The following is a 16,703-nucleotide window of genomic DNA, read 5'->3' as shown; positions in this document are numbered from 1 at the left end:
ATGCAAGTCCTGCTCACTCCTGGCGAGGGAAGACTGACATGCTGCTTCTCTTCGAGAAGCCGATCGCGAGCCAGACGAAGTCCTCACAGGAGTAGCCCGGACGGGAAGGTGCGCTCCGGACTGTGATTCGGTATCAGCCTCCTTAGGATTTTTATGCTGGGTTGATGCAGCCATTTGATCGACCAATTTAGTCAAATGATACACTTTAATATTTAATTCTTTAACGGTTTGTTTCAGTTCGGCAATTTCCTTATCCTTGGCTGCAAGCTGTTGACTGACATTACTTGCACTAGGGGTGATGTTAGTTACTGCTTCAGCATAGGAAGTATCGGGTTTGTGTGTCAAACTTTCCACTTTCCTCTTAGCTTCAGTATAACTAACTTCATGCTTCCTCATATATGCTAATGTCTCAGTCTCCTTCTTCAGGATGTTGCACTCAGCAGATCCTGACTGATGGGGACCTCCACAATTAGCACATTTGGAGATTTGGCTAGTACAAGTGATGGTGTCATGGGCTTCAGCACATTTGCGGCAAACGAATTTATTTGAATCTTTATCAATGCATCTTAATGAGGTGTGTCCGAATTTTTGGCATCTATTACAGTGCATTGGCTTTTGGACATAGTGTCTTACTTGAACACGTTCATAACCGACATTGACATATTCCAGTTTTCGTTCGCACATTCCCGTCCTTCTTGGTCATACAATGAACGTCCACTACGTCTTGGTCCTTCATGCTCTCAAGAATTTCACTTTCTTCCATCGTCCTCAAATCCCTGTGAAAGATTACTCCCTTACAGGTATTTGGGCCAATAGGGATAGTTACTTTAACTCGAAGATCATGAATTTGCGTCAGCTTAAGTAAATCCTTAATCTGGGAGTTGTATTGTACTTTAACAAGGAGGCTTCCATCTCGCAATTTTTTGACAAAATCAAAATCGCCGTCCACTTGACCATCAAGGACCTTTTTGATGATGAAGGGGTTCACGTTCAAAAGCGATTGATTTTCATTCACGCATTTTACATTCGCGAACCTCGCATTCTCAGTTGGGATTTCTCGTTTTGTCGTTAGTGGGGGTTCCGTTGTTCAGGGTCGAGTTTGTCTTAGAGTGGTCATGAGTCGCCCCTCCTCCTTGAGGAGGAGAAGGGGTAGCCGGGGTGTCATCCATACTGGGCATCGGACCAGGTCCGACCCCTTTGCTCAAAATTGTTGTCCTGAAGGGATCAAAGGCTCTTAACTTTTGGTATCAACCTAACAGCAATAGCTAAGAGAGTAAGGCAGTTTATTTGTCCTCTACCCCCCCAGTGGAAGCCTGGTTGCGTTCTCCAGTACCACAGCGAGGGATCGAGTTATGTGTGGGACACTTCCCTACCGCCGAACTTGCCTAGGCGAAGGACGGTAAGTAGATGCCCACCCCCCAAGCGAATACGGGAGCTCCCGAGGAACTCCGGTAGGCTCAGGAAAGTCACATTAAGGTGAAAAAATTTAGAGGAAGAAAAAGTGCGCCCAAAGGACGCCCCAGACTACTGGGCCTCCCTACCCAGGGGTCAAAGCCCAAAGGGCTACCCTGGTATAGAAGAGAGCTGCGGGTCTGAGGTGGGGTGCTGACTACGCCTACTGTAGTCTCGTGTCACCTGCAAAACAAGAGCACTGAAGGTGCTGGCAAAGCACAATAAATGATCTGTAATTACAGGTTTTACTTTACTTTTATTTACTTTAAGGAAACTCAGGAACAATAATGTCAAGCGAGACGAGAGGCCCCGGGCTCCAGGGTAGCTCTTGTGGCACAAGACTTAGTATTTATTGTTACTGCGTTTAAACAAGGTGTTCGCTCATCAAGAGTTCATACACGAGTGTGCCCTATGGGTTTATTTTACAGCGGTATTTATACAGCGGGGCCACGTCACTGTGGCAACAGTTATTTAAACAGTAATCATAAAAGTACTTAAGAACATTATATGAAACAAAGAGAAGTTCATTAACAATAAATACCAATAAAAAGATAAGGTAAACAGCCGAAAAAAATACTAATAAAAGATACATTACAAATAGATGAACGGTATTAAAACCACCGCAAGTAAAACTAGGTAAAACAATAAGTAAAACAAAACTAGAAAGAGGTAAAATTAACCAATAACATAAAGGATGTCACCAGAGTCCTCATTGAGCCTCTAATGCTTAACATTGTCCATAATTAAGGTGGTGACGTGGCAGGTCGTATATATATTTTTTGAAAAATGAATCCAAAGTCAAAACTTACCCAAAACTAATAAAAGTGATTAATAAAACAAAACACGATTTCAGTAAGTTTTAAAAGGGAAAATAAAAGCATAAAATAATATAAATGAAAATATTAAAATGAAAGGGGAGGGGTTCGGTATTAAAGTGAAATTGTAAAAACGTTGAAGATAAAAAATAAAAATAAGTGCATAGGAAAATTAAAAGTAAACACTAAAATACACATCTACCCTTATAGTCTACATACAATAAAATAAAGCGATAAAAACTCGCAAAATAAGTCACCTGGCTTATACGCCCCTCACCTATTCGAAACATTGAAGCTCAAAGAGGGAAACTCGGAAAATAACAAATTGTAAGTTTTTATTTGCACCTTTTGTTGTTAAACAATACATGGTTTGGCAGTAATAACTGTTGAGTGTAGGTTGTGTGGGCGGGAATCATCTCCAGCGTGTTTGAGCGCCGCCCGCTGGATTACCCAAGTTCGGTTCGGGGTTCGGGATTCGGGATTCAGGATTCGGGATTCAGGTGTCAGGGGTGTCGAGGGGACAGGTAGGGTATTAGGGTAGTAGAAGAGAAGAGAGAGAAATGAGCGAAAGGAGTGAATAAGAAATGAGAGAGAAAACGAGAGAAAAGTATAGAATAGCATAACGAGAAAACGAGACCAGCATAGTAGAAAGGGAAAGGGGAAATTAAAGGAAAGGGAACGAAAGAGATGAGCGAAGTAGTGAGAGCAAGAGAACTAGAGTATTTAGGAGTGACGAAGGATAGGGGAAGAGGGTAAAAGGGAGGTAGGGGAGACTAAGGGAAACAAGGGTGAGGAGGATAAGGGGGAGAGGGGTTGCAGTCCAGGATTGGGGAGGGGGGGAAGGTCGGAGACCTCACACCGCCCTTTTTAACCTTTTTATATACAATACACACACACACACACACACACACACACACACACACACACACACACACACACACACACACACACACACACACCGCTGTTCCAGTCACAAGGAGCGGCAACAAGCCCAGCGTCACCCCAGCCGGCAACAGGACAACACCGTACACAAACACTGCCGCAGAAGGTAACTGATCCCTTTTAAACGCCACATAATGCTACACCTTACCTCCTGTATCATATCAAGTACACTGTTAGCACTTACTCTTCATGCGCAAACAAAGGCAATTACATCTTACGACACATCCAAAGAACATACAAATAAGGACAAAACATTTACTTTCGCTGCCACACGATGCTCCAAAGCAAACTTCAACAGTACAAGTCCTCATACTAGACACACCAACCTTTTCCTGCTTCTCCTCTGTATTATTGTTAACCCTGGTCCTTACTAACCCAGGTACTCTTGCGTGCTATGTACAAAAGCGGTGAAATGGGGGCAAAGGGCCATCCAGTGTGATATGTGTTGTAACCGGTAACTGTGTGGCTGGTATCATGTCAGCTTCATCTGATCGTTTGCAGATATATACAACGGGTTATTTAATAATAGGAATGAATGGATTTGCAGTAGGTGTGGCTCTACTAACATTTCGACTCCCTCCTCCTCTCCTTCCCCCATCCAATTTTTTTTACCTCCTGCGACACACTTAATGAACACAACATGAACAAGCCTTTCGCACAATATCCCCCTCCCAGGAACCCCTCACTCGTACACACTCCACCTCCTACATCTTGCAATACCTGCCGTCTCAAACCTAAACACTCGACACCTTCAACACCCATACCCCCCACCCCTCCGAATTCACTCTCTACTGGTGCCATCTCCTTGCTCTCGACCCACTCTCCTAAAGCCCTACCCTCCCGTGGTCCCCCTTCCCCCTTCTCTCTTTCCCCTCCACACACACCCTTTCCACTTCCCCCAAATTATTCTTCCCCCAAATTCTTCTTCCCCTTCCTTTCTGCCTTCCCCCTCCCCAATCCCCCCCTTTTCCTTTCCCTGCTGACCCATTCTCCTGCACCCCTCCTCCTCCCCATCCCCCACCAGTATGACATTGATACGTAGAGACAGACCGACTGACATAGGGAGAGGTGGCGGTGTCCTCAACCTGACTTAGTTGTTGAACATAGCTCAGACCTGACACAGACTGTGAGATCACCTGAATTCAACTAAACATTTCTAACTGTAAATCACTTTTGCTTTCTGCTTTTTACAGACCTCCTCCTTCCAACACAAAATACTTACAGAACCTTCACACATCTCTCACTCGTATCACTCCAAAAGCCTTTGGATCGCAGGTGATTTCAACCTCTCCGACATCCCCTTTTGACCCCATCGACGCAGACATCCCAAACCCCATTATCCCCCACACGAACGGGCGCCTGTTGCATGACACCTTCATTGACATCATATGTACATTCGCACTCACGCAAACAGTACTCAAAACAACGCAAACCCAAGTCACCACACGCCCCACTGGCGACGGACCACTGCCCACACACTAGATCTCTTCCTCACAAACAACACACTCCATATGACAAACACCGAGGTTGTTCCAGGACCAAGTGACCACGACATCGTTCTTGTTGACGCAAACCTCCGACCGACCAGACGTCCTCTACCTCTCCCTCTCCCTCATCCTCTCCTTCTCCCTCTCCCTCTCCCTCTCCCTCATCCTCTCCCTCTCCCTCTCCCTCGTGCAGACGTGGACCTATTTTGCTCTACTCTAGAGCCGACACAGACTCGATCATAAGAGACATGGCGACTTACAGAGATAACTTTCTGTCTTCTGACCCCTACTCCCGACCCCTTGAAAACTGGAAAAGCCTGAGACACTTCATACACACATCCATCAGAAATCACATTCCACAAAAAACACCTTCGAGTAGGTACACACTCCCCTGGTTCTCCGGAGGTCTACACAAACAACATCGAAAAAAGACTACAGATGCGCGCGGTCAGATAACACACCAGAAAATTGGGCCGATTTCAAATCTTTCCAATTAACATTTGCCAAAAACAAAAGGCTGAAAATAAACACATTAGGAAATGTGAAGCAGACAATGTAAGAAACAGCCCTAGACACTTCTTTAAGTTCAAGATGCGCAAACAGGTCACCACTAACAAGATTACCTACATCACACAAGCATAACAAATACATGAAACGCTCACAACCAGCAATACATAACATACCACGCCAATGCAGATCCTTACAAACACTCGTACTTTCCACACACCATTCGTGACTGGAATAGGCTCCCACAACACACAATACACTCAAACAAAGCAGACACATTTCACCAGCTTACACTAGTACACCTAAGTACACATACATAATACTCCAAAGCAACCAACCTAAGTGTGATATCTGCTAATTTCTAGCGACCTACACTTCAACAGCATTGATATTAAGATTGAGATAAAGTGGAAGTGTCGGATGCAGAGAGGGGCGTGTCGCAGTTTGGAAGATGGAAGTCCCATTTCCTAGGGTACCTTGTCCGTGTCATGTTCACAGTGTGCTTTCCAGAAGTTTTTGAGCACCTCCACCAACTTCTGGCTGCGGCGAAGTTGTTTCCATTCCGCCCAAGGTCAAACAAATCATTATTGGGTTTGATTACATGGTCGGAAAGCAACGTGTGAATACCAAGGGGTTCCAGACATGGAGCCCTTCCTTCTAGGGGAGTGGTTATATGGTTGGAATATTGCCTGTAATTACCACGTGTGCAGGTGGCAGGGCTCCCTGGCTGAAGTTTTAGGTTGGTTATGTGGTTGGAACATTGGTATAGACATCTCATGGGAATCCCAGTTTGGTTAGATGTCGGTATGGATTCCGGTTGACTTAAAAAGTTCGGGAGCAAGCCATCGGATCCTCTTTCTCTGGGGCATTTCCCTATTGGGGTGGGGGAGCCCTTAGTCACCTTCCTGCCGGGTTCTCCCTACAGGAGGCAGTCCCCCGGGGCCCTTTCCCTGGGGATATCCCTACCGGAGGCAAACCCCTCGCTTGCGCCATTTCCCTACCAGAGGCAAGTCCACTGGAGTATCCAACTTTTTTTTAAACTACTGAAGCTATAACTCTGGAGCAGCATGCGAGAAATGATGTAGCCGGTGATTAGCTTTTGGATGGGCTTTGAAGAAGAGTACCCATCCGAGGTAGCCCACTAGATGGCCTTTCTAGCAGATAGACTGGGACTAACCGTTTAGTGTGTCTCCACTATCGTCTCCACTAATTTAGCCACTACCCCTTTAATCACATGTTAACAATTTTCAAGCTTTCTTTCTCAATTTCACTTTCTTTTCTAATTAAAATCACTTTTTTCTTTACTTTTTAATTACTCGAGAAATATATTCCAATACCGAAGATAATTACTCCGACCAAACTAACATCCAATCATTATCAATTTATTGTCTTATTTTCCTTCATCTCGCTTTTTGCTCTAAAATCCCATTCTTCATAATAAATTACAAAGCCCATCTTTAAAATAATTGCAGAATCCGTTCTTGCTTTCAATGTTTAACATTTATTAGCAACATGCCGTAAATATGTCGTCTAGCACACCGGGGCTTTTTCTTTGGCTTTCGGAAGTTTTTTAGGAAGTCTACTCTGCCCTGTTATTGCAGTTTCTGTGCCCTCAGGATTTTAACGATAATTAATACTGCCTTCAGGATTTCCAACGATAATTAATAGTGCCTTTAGTATTTCTAACGATAACTGATGATGCCTTCAGGATTTCCATACTCGCAGTTGCCACGCAGTGTCATTCAGTACGTCATAACGATGTCATCTGGGTCGAGTCATTTGCGTTAGACAAGTGACGATCTTCATGCGTGCGTATATAGCAATAGTTTTGAAATCTCACAAACAATAAAGTTCAAAGAAAAAGAAGACCTATAAATGAATATATTAGCTTCAATAAATAGGAGAATAGCACTATTGAATGCGTATTTAACTCGATACTAATTTATTTGGAATACACAGCGCCATCTGTGACCTTCCCAGTCATGTCACAGTATTGTTAACATTGAAAATGGTTTGAGATGATAAGGTGTATGAATGACAACCATGGCGTTCCCACGGATTTACTAACTTTCCCAATATCTACGAGCGCTATTCGATAAGACCATGGCACAAAGATCATATATAGTACAGCCGTTAAAGTATTGCCGTAAAATTCTACGGAAGTGTCTGCCACTACCAAAAACTACGGGCCGAGATGCCAACTTCAGGAAAGACGGGGCCAAGTCGCCGACGTTATATTCTACGATAAACTACTTTACGTCATTACCACCCAACCTCGCAATCTAAATTTATACAATATGTTCTAATCACAAAACCTCTTAATCCCTTAATTAATATAGCGGCCGTCCAGAGATACTTGATAAACATTGTATGATACGATTTACTTTGGTATAGTTGACTGTGCTAGCGAAGTAATCTAAGTGTAATAACCCATGCACTGAAAAATAAAGGAAGACATAAGTGCAGTTTTTGGAATATCAACAACAACTTGTTTAGAAAGATCACTTTACTCTCTGGTAACCTATATCCAACAGAAATGTCTGTACCAAAGTGCCAGAAGTCACCTGGGCCTGGTTTTTGACGGTCATTTCTTGAATTAATGAAAGGGCGCATAGACCCGGGAACAGCAGGGATATCAGGATGTGTAAGGTATACAATGACTTCAGAAAGAGGGCCACGAACATTAACAGATCAGTCAGGCTTCAATTTTGGAACTGTCACCGGAAACCCCACAAGCAGAATAGAGTGAAAAGTGGCCGGACATTGAGAGGAGTCCCGATGTAATCCTCGTTTTGTAGACTACCAAACATGCATCACCTTCAAAATGCATTTTCTTATGCTGCAGCGAAGTTGCATAGCCCCATCCATTGTGAAAAAAGGGGATCATAAACCAAGGTTACAGTCAGCACAAAACATATTTTACCTGTGACTGTCGAGGAATGAAAAGTCAAAAATCCTGCTCATGAAAACTAAGACCCTATGGATATTGTAAAATGTTAAGGAATACACAAGATCCAAAAATCTGGAGGAAAAGATCGCTACAAGAAGGAAATTATAGTTTAGACTAGTTTGCACATCGAAATAATGAGTTTCGCGGTCAGTGTTAGACTTGCCACTGCAAGACAATACTGCGAGAAAAAAAATGGTTGCGGTAAAATGTTTCAGTGCAGATTATAGGTAGTGTGCGTGAGAGCACTCATGTTTTTCATTTTGTGGTGTAAGATACGCCATATAAATTTGAAGGATATGTTTTTTTTTTTTAGAATATAGCACAAACCGATCTCCAGATTAATTCCATTAAACGATTGTAGTCATTTTCTCCTTTTTAACACTCTTATAGCCTAGAATTTTACTTCACTATCTTTTTACTCTTGTTTGTTTTTTTATTTCCTCTTGGTCCTCATGTATTTTTGTCAATAATTTTACTAACTTGTTTTAATAAATTTCCTGTGATTTTACTATTTCAGCTATTACCCCACTTTTCTTACTTTTTTATTTTTAACATACATATTTTGTCATTTTATTTCTGGTGATCTGATCCGGTACTATACCGTTCCTATTATCCGTAGGTACTGCTTGCATGCACTAGCCAAGACCAATACCTTGCAAGCGATACTGAGGATAGTCAAATGGATGGGCAAGTTCAAACCTACCTAGCTAGGGTCTGTCTCCAGCCCAACACAGGTCAAGTTCAAGTCTGACCTGCGAAAGTATCTGTGCCTAGACCAGAGGCAATGGGCTTCTAGAGTACCAGGACGAGGTGGTAACAGTTATGCAATATTTTCCGCACCATTGTACCAACTGTCTCTATTAACCCCAGAGCCCGAATGGCCTGCATATAGTCATCTCTTCTGCAACCACTCAACCATGCTGACCCACCTGCTGGTGCTACTACTCTTGCTGCAACTGAATATTTATACGTTGAGACTCCTGCAGTCCATCAGCCTAGAAACTACTTGTTGCAGGCCACCGCACAGCTCTCAGATGTGCCAGCCCTGGAGTATTACAGTGATGGCCCTCCCCAGTCTGATTGAGACTTGCGATCACCCTGACCAACTCGATCCAGCCTGTGCCGCAGCAGGTACAACTCTAGGGGCAGCCCATGACCCACCCTCAGCCACTGTCGTCCTCTCGCCGTCGTCTAGCCAGCCGTCGTTGTTATGGAGAGCCACGACACTGCTGAATGCCGTGCTAATCAACGACCGTGTTTTGGCAGTGGAGAGACAAGACCCTTCATCTCGTGTCCCTTCGGGGAGAAGCATTCCGGCCGTCTGGCGTCCAGGTCGTGATTTAGGGAAACGCCAATCAAGCCCAAGTTCAGCTCTTATGAGAAGTAGTACTCTCGCTAAAGAAAGTGTCTTTACTCTTTCTGACACAATATGACACCACAAGGAAAACGACGGAAAAAAGGGCTGTGAGCTCGTCCTGATATTGGCATCCCTGCTCACATAAGTATGATCCAAGTAACCTAAATCCTAAATCAACTCCATAATAACGAGGAGGCTGTCTAATGGTTCAAGGAAATTAAGGAGAGTTTAAAGTTTTGCAGTGTCAAAAACTTAATATTTTGTATTATCGACAAAAGCTTGGTGAACATTGGCAAGTCTACATGGCATTTATACCACTAAAACCGCTGTTAACTGGCGTCCGTCTGCAGAGCGCAATTGCTTCCATACTGTAATTACTATGGCAACTACGATATGCCGATTCCAGATATGATCTTGGGTGAAGTCTGTACCCATGTGTAAGACACGTGAGTTGGGAGCACCACTTCGCCAGATGTAAGCGAGTGGCCACCGCAAGCCACCAGAATATGAGTGACACGAGAGATTAGGAGCACCGCGTCACCAGATGTGAGCGAGACGAGAGATGGACTTGGGTGGGTCAGTGAAAAGGGGCTTAGCTTGCTAGTTTATTCTTGAAGACAGGTATGAGACCCCCCAAGAGACCCCGTGTCCCCAGGTGGAGGACGAGGTGGTGGAGTTGGACCCTGTGTGGCTTAGGCTGTCTGCTGTCTCCCCCTTCTGCCTTACGGACGTGTCCTTTTATGCGGCGGTTCCCTTCAAGGGCGGATGTTTGTTCCTGTGCGAAAAGAGAAAGCCGGGCTGCATCTGCGTCCTGCCCAAGGAGAAGGGCAGCTACTTGGACAGAGGTGTGAAGTATACATCCGGTCTTGCTACGTATTGTTAACACCATGACTACCTAGTCATTCTTAATAGGGTTCAGATCTGGCGATTTGGGTGGATGTGGCAAAAGCGTAATCTCGGGATTTTGCTGAAACCACTCCTTCATAATACTGCTCTTGTGGGTGGGGCTATTATCCTGGACGACATCAGTCAACTCCCCCACCCCGCTCCTGTGCATCACAGACCAGCAGTGATGCGGCCACTCCTCGCCATTGCCACCACGTTTTCTTTTCCATGCCTGTAAAATCAGAAAAGTATTTATAGAACTTGCATGCATAATTATGCTATATATTCTATTATATCACCATTTAAATTGTTGTTAAAGTATCAAACTGATTAACAGGTGTTTACCAGTTACCACACATTTACTCCCCCATTGCCCTCCTGATGAAGGTTTTCTCGTCACAAAAAATGACGTTTTTCCTTAAAGAAGCGGGCTCTTCTCTGCCGAGCATACTGCAGTCCCTTTTCTTTGTTCTGTGCAGTTAAGAAGGGCCTGTGAGCTGGGACGCGGCCGTGGAAGCCCTGCTCTTTGTGACAGTTTCGGATAGTCTGCATGCTGCAGCGTAATGCAAAGTCCAGCTGGATGTTGCCAGCAGTTACGGCTGGTTTTAAAAAGTAATGAAAATAAATAAGAAGAAAATAGCTCCCTGTAAGGCGACGTGGCATCTAACTACCAGCCACGCCCTCTTCTCAAACCTAGTCAGCTGTGAGGGAATGATACCACTTAATTTCAAATGGTTTTCATTAGCTCATGGTATTCATCACTTCAATGCAAGCTTCATATTTGTCTTCAATATAACAATTTGAGTTATGGTTTTGAATGACATTTACCTGACCTTCTTCTGTCGTGCATCTTAGGGCGCCCACTTGTGGTCTAGTCTCAGGTGGACCCAGTTTCTAGATGTCGCTAGACCCACAGGAGCACGCTTGGCTTCGAAATAACTAATCTCGCTGTTTCGGCTCTTGATATTCCCTCAAAGTACAAAACGCAAATATGGTACTGCGAATGCTCTGTTGTCATGATATAGGCCTCGTACTGTCATATGAGGCATTTGGGCAATATTAGCAATTCGAACTCATTATGAAGCCTCATCTATTTCGAGCCTTGAAAACAAGATTGATTGATTGATTATTTAAAATTATCTGCCGCGTCAACAGCTAAGGTCATTAGCGGCGAATGCCTTTGTTAAATAGAAATGTTAAAATATTTAAAACTTTAAAAATCTACCAATAAATACCTTACAAATAATAAATATATTAAAAATCAAAGCATAAATATAATGCTCTAAGTGTTTAAAATTATTGCATAAACATTATGCATGATTAGATTTTATTGAAAATATTAGTCTCCCTAAGGAAACTAATAAGACCCTCTATATCACAATCCTCCCCCAATATATTTTTCAGTGTATATGGGGGGGGGAGAAGTACAAACGTCTTTGGTCTGAGAAAGTTGCACATCTTTCCACTACATGTGCGATCGTTAATGGCTCTTGGCATCCCTCACAGAGCGCTTGACTTTTAGCCATCATCGGCCCATGAATCAGTCTTGTGTGCCCGATTCTTAGTCTTGTTAATGCAACTTCCACCTTTCGGTTGGGATGGAAGCTAGTCACCCAACTGCCAAGGTCATCTCTAATCTCTCGCAGTTTGTTTCTAGAGGTATGCCTCCATTGTTCCTTCCATTTATCATGAAGACAACCCCTGATGCTGGGTTTCAAGTCGCTGTGTGGGAGAAAAAAACGAGCATCACAAGGCCTTGGCCTTCTGATCAGCTCGCTCATTCCCACTGACACCAACATGCGCTGGCACCCAACACAGAGTTGTTATTTTACGTGTTGACGTCAGTGCAAGCCAATCTTGAACCTCCCTCACTACTGGATGTGATGAGTTTAAGCTCTTGATTGCTTGCAAGGCACTACGAGAGTCGCAATATATCACAATAAAATGGTTCGTAATATCTCTAGTCATCTTAACTGCTGCAAGGATGGCATGTAACTCTGCAGTGAAGATCGAGGCTGCTAGAGAAAGACTGCCAGATGCAGTCTTCCTTCTGCTCACTGCTGTAAATCCTACACCATTTTTCAGATTTCGAACCATCTGTATATATTGCCTCTGATCCTTGGTACTTCGAAATGTGCTGAAGAAATCCCTCTCTGACTTCTGCTTCGGATCTCTCCCCCGTGAAAACAGGCTATATCAACCTTTCCAGATCAACCCTAGCGATCGTTTCGGTTTCATCTACTCCCAAGTATAGATTTTTTTATTTATTTATTTATTTTTTTTAGTGTACATCCTCATTGTTGTTGGGGGCTTGCTGGACAGTGAAAGCCGATGGACCTGTGCGCTTCTGCAACGAGGTTTAGTTCATTTTGCTGAAGCTGGAAATAAACTCGTTTAACGTGGAGTTGCTTTTTATTTATCTTTAGTACTTTCATGTGCAGAACGATGAAGGTGAGAAAATAAAATCCAGGTCATTTCGCTACAGCCTCAAGTCTGATTAGTTTGAGGAAGAACATTTCAAATATATTAGAGGATTAATCAAAACATTTCTCAGCGTTTATAATTTTTTTTTTTTTTTTTTTTTCAAAAATCCATTTTTTTTTTACAGGCAGGCCACAGAGAATTAATCAAAAATATTTATCAAATTGCACAAACTTCCACTAGGAATCCATTAAGAATCTATTAGGAAAAAATATATATACAGTAGGCCTTTCTATATACACGCACGCATACAACCAAAAAAAGAAAGAAAAAAAAACTTCCTCATAATCAAGAGGATTTTATGAAAATATACACAAATTAATGTAAAATCCCAATTAAACATCGTTAGAAAGATTACATACAATTACAAAGTGTATATCTATTATAATCATGTATAATATAATTAACAATATACATAACAAAAGTTTTAGAGAACAAAACCCCCCCCAAAAAAAATAATTACAAACACATTAAGCAGAGAGAAGAATCATCTCCGATCGCCAGAGAGAAAATCCTGAGAATATTTCTTGTCGCCGATGAACATGGCCAGTTTCAAGATGGCGTCGACCGTCGGCTCGTACAGGATTTCGTCTTCGCAGTCGTGCAGATCCGCCGGTTCTGAGAGGGGAGGGGGGGAATTAGTGACTGGAGTAACTTTCTTTCTTTTTTTTTTTTTTTTTTTTAAGTATTCGGTTCCGTTGACTGAAGAAAAACCCTCAAGCCCCACCTCATCGCTATACATTGAATACGCTGTTAATGACCTTAGATGTTGGCGCGGCAGAAAACTTCCAATAAATAAAACGATAAACCCCCTACAACCTCCCTCCCCCCCATCCCTTCCCTCCATGAACCCCCACAGCCCCGGAGCCTCACCAAGCGTGTACTGGACGGTGTCTGCGAAGAGCGAGGGCCTGTGCGAGCGGTGCAGCTGCATGGGCGCGACGCAACGGATCTGCACCAGCGTGTCGAGCAGGTCGTGGGTGTGGGCGGGCTGCAGGGCGGGCGAGAACCGGCACACGATGTCCCTGGCGCTGATGCCCGGCCGCTCCATCACCAGGTTGAGCACGGCCCCCAGCAGGCGGTCCAGCACCCGCCGGTTCAGCGTGCCGTTCAGCCGGACCCACGGGCGCACGGCCACGCTGATCTGCTCGTAGTCCGACCTGCGGGCGCGAGGCGTCAATGACGGACGGAGGCGTACGCAGAGAGGGAGAGGAAGGAAAGAAGGAAGGAGGGAAGGGAGAAATGAAGGGAGGGAGGAAGGGAGAAAGCAAGGGAGGAAGGGAAAAAGCAAAGAAGGAAGGAAAGCGAAGAGGGAGAAGCATAGGTGGGAGAAGGGAAGGTGCAGGGTGAGCAGGCGAAGGAGATGAGGTAGGGACGATGAGGAGAGAGAGAGAGAGAGAGAGAGAAAGAGAGAAAAAAAAAAAACGCAGGAGACGGAAAGGGACAGTAGGTGGGCGACAAAGATATATATATTTTTTTTTGTTTTGCTTTTATTTATTCTTACTCGTTTTTCTTAATAGCAAATAAATAAAACTTACGTATCGTGATGCTGCTTGATCGTCCTCTCCATCTCCTTGGAAGCCTCCTCGTCCTTCCGGTATTTGCGCTTCCTCATGGCCAAGCAGGAGTGGATGTGGCGCACCGACGTCCCGCCGGATTCTCCCGAGGCTTCCTGGCTTCCGGCTGAGGGGAGAGGGGGCGGAGGGAGGGGAGGAGAGGTAGATGAGGGGGCGGAGGGAAGGGAGGGGAGGGGGGGAGGAGGTAGATGAGGGGGGAGGGGGAGGAAGTGGGAAAGGGGAGGGGGAGGAAGTGGGAAAGGGGGAGAAGGGAGGGGAGGGGGTCGAGGTAGGTAAGGGGAAAGGGGGAGAAGGGAGGGGAGAGGGGTCGAGGTTGATAAGGGGGAAAGGGGAGGGAAGAGGTAGATAAGGGGGAAAGGGGAGGGAAGAAATAGATGAGGGGAAAAGGGGAAGGGAGGGGGGTAGGGGAGTGAGGGTGTAGATGAGGGGGAGAGAGGAAGGGAAGGATGGAGGTAGGGGCGAGTGGGATGGATAAGAGTGAAAAGGGGAAGTGGGAGGGAGAGAGAGCATTGATTTGGGTGGAAATGAGGGTGAGGGGGCAGATAAGGGTGTAAAAGGATGGGAGATGAGGGGTGAAGAGAGTAGATAAAGGTGAAAAGGAGGACAGAGGGAAGAGGGAAAGCGAGTAGATAAGGGTAGAGGGGGAGGGGAAAAGAAAAAAAAATTACATTTCCTTTTTCATGAAGGCGAAAATGGATTTGACCGGAAGATGATAAATGTCTGAATGTAACAAGTATGGGCTTCACCTCCACAAATAAATACATAAAAAAATCCCAAATACATAACATTTTAACTACCTATTGAAGGTGTTTCAATAGAAGATCGAAAAACACCGAGTTTGATAGCTAAATGTGTTCCGTCAAAAGAAACGAGACAGATTTTGAGACGAAACAAACATATCGAGCCAAGGTGCTTAGATTTTGATACCTTTAGAAGGTTAAGACGGAAAATAAAGCACACATTCCTCCAAACCCAACCCCCAATCTTCCTCTCCTCCTCTTCTCTTTTAATAAAATAATAATAATCATAATAATAACTTAAAAACAACAAAACTTACCCTCACTCTTGACCGAAATCCTCTGCGACCGCCTCGAAGCCTTTGGTTCACTCTTTGTCGCCTCGTCTCCTTTGACATTGGTACTTGTTTCTGTTGCAGCACTTTCTGTTGCTTCTGTTATTGATTCCGTTGTTGCTGCCGCTGCTGTAGTTGCAGTCTCTGTCGCTGTCGTCGATGTCGAAGGCGTCTCCGAGATGGCGCTGCTGTTGCCGTCTCCGAAGGTTTCCCCGGAGGCGATCGTCGTGCCATCTGGCGACCAAGACGACAGTGAAGAAGGAGAAAGGAAGACGACAATGAAGAAGGAGAAAGGAAGACGACAATGAATAAGGAGAAAGGAAGACGACAATGAAGAAGGAGAAAGGAAAGTGAAGATGCAAATGAGAGAGGAAGAGGGAAAGGGAGAGGGAGAGGGAGAGAGAAAGGGAGAGGGAGAGGGAGAGGGAGAGGGAGAGGGAATGGGTGATCATTGGTGCAAGTGGGAGAACAGGAGAAAGGGAGAATAAAATATCAAAGAATAAGTGATCATAGGTGTAAGATAATTAATCACAATAGGAGATATGCGAGGATAAAAGATCAAAGATGCGAATGAATGAATGAAAGAATGAATGAGAGAGAAAGAAAATGAGAATAACCATAAAATTATAAAATTCCTAATGTGAATGGGGAGAAACTGTAAGAGGATAACAGATGTTAAAAAAACGAACGTAGGCGACAAAAAGTGAGTTGGTGAAAGAATAAGAGTTATGCACATGGTAATGATAACCAATAATAATGATAATAATGATAATAATAATAATAATAATAATAATAATAATAATAATATAAAAAAGTAAGCAAGCATCAACCATTAAGAAAATATTACCAAGCATTACAGAGAAAAAAAAATCTAAAATCACCTTGCAGGTCGACAGATTCTCCAAAGTCTTCTGTGAGATACGATGACGTCACACCCTGATCCTGTTGCGCGTGCGTGGTCTCGTCTACGGTCGTTTCTGGGTCGCCTTCCGTTGTCACGCCTTCTGTTATGTCTTCTGTTTCCATGCCTTCTGTTATGTCTCCTGTTGTCATGCCTTCTGTTATTTCTTCTGCTGTCATGCCTTCTGTTACCATGCCTTCTGTTATTTCTTCTGTTGCCATGCCTTCCGTTATGTCTTCCGTTGTCGCGCCTTCCGTTGCCGCGTCTTCCGCTGTCA

General features: G+C 44.1%; 2 protein-coding genes across 2 annotated transcripts in view; one reads left to right on the top strand and one right to left on the bottom strand.

The window, feature by feature from the left end:
• Nucleotides 1–10,077, top strand: part of LOC119597420 — a 29,779-nt gene extending 19,702 nt beyond the window's left edge. Inside the window, exon 2 of the mRNA XM_037946992.1 lies at nucleotides 8,773–10,077. Within this exon, the coding sequence (XP_037802920.1) occupies nucleotides 9,071–9,586 (516 nt within the window). The 5' untranslated portion in view covers nucleotides 8,773–9,070 and the 3' untranslated portion in view covers nucleotides 9,587–10,077. The remainder of the gene's footprint in view (nucleotides 1–8,772) is intronic.
• A 2,868-nt stretch (nucleotides 10,078–12,945) lies between these two features.
• Nucleotides 12,946–16,703, bottom strand: part of LOC119597537 (general transcription factor 3C polypeptide 1-like) — a 30,503-nt gene continuing 26,745 nt past the window's right edge. Inside the window, exons 33-37 of the mRNA XM_037947115.1 lie at nucleotides 16,407–16,703; nucleotides 15,511–15,759; nucleotides 14,415–14,559; nucleotides 13,750–14,036; nucleotides 12,946–13,494 (exon numbers count right to left, since the gene is read on the bottom strand). The exon at nucleotides 16,407–16,703 is cut by the window's right edge and continues 211 nt beyond it. Coding sequence (XP_037803043.1) covers nucleotides 13,364–13,494; nucleotides 13,750–14,036; nucleotides 14,415–14,559; nucleotides 15,511–15,759; nucleotides 16,407–16,703 — 1,109 coding nt within the window. The 3' untranslated portion in view covers nucleotides 12,946–13,363. The remainder of the gene's footprint in view (nucleotides 13,495–13,749; nucleotides 14,037–14,414; nucleotides 14,560–15,510; nucleotides 15,760–16,406) is intronic.

Source organism: Penaeus monodon, chromosome 39 (genome assembly GCF_015228065.2).
Source record: "Penaeus monodon isolate SGIC_2016 chromosome 39, NSTDA_Pmon_1, whole genome shotgun sequence".
In the NCBI taxonomy this organism is placed as follows: Eukaryota; Metazoa; Arthropoda; class Malacostraca; order Decapoda; family Penaeidae; genus Penaeus; species Penaeus monodon.
The sequence above is the reverse complement of the archived record's forward strand: the minus strand, read 5'-3'. Positions and strand labels throughout refer to the sequence as shown.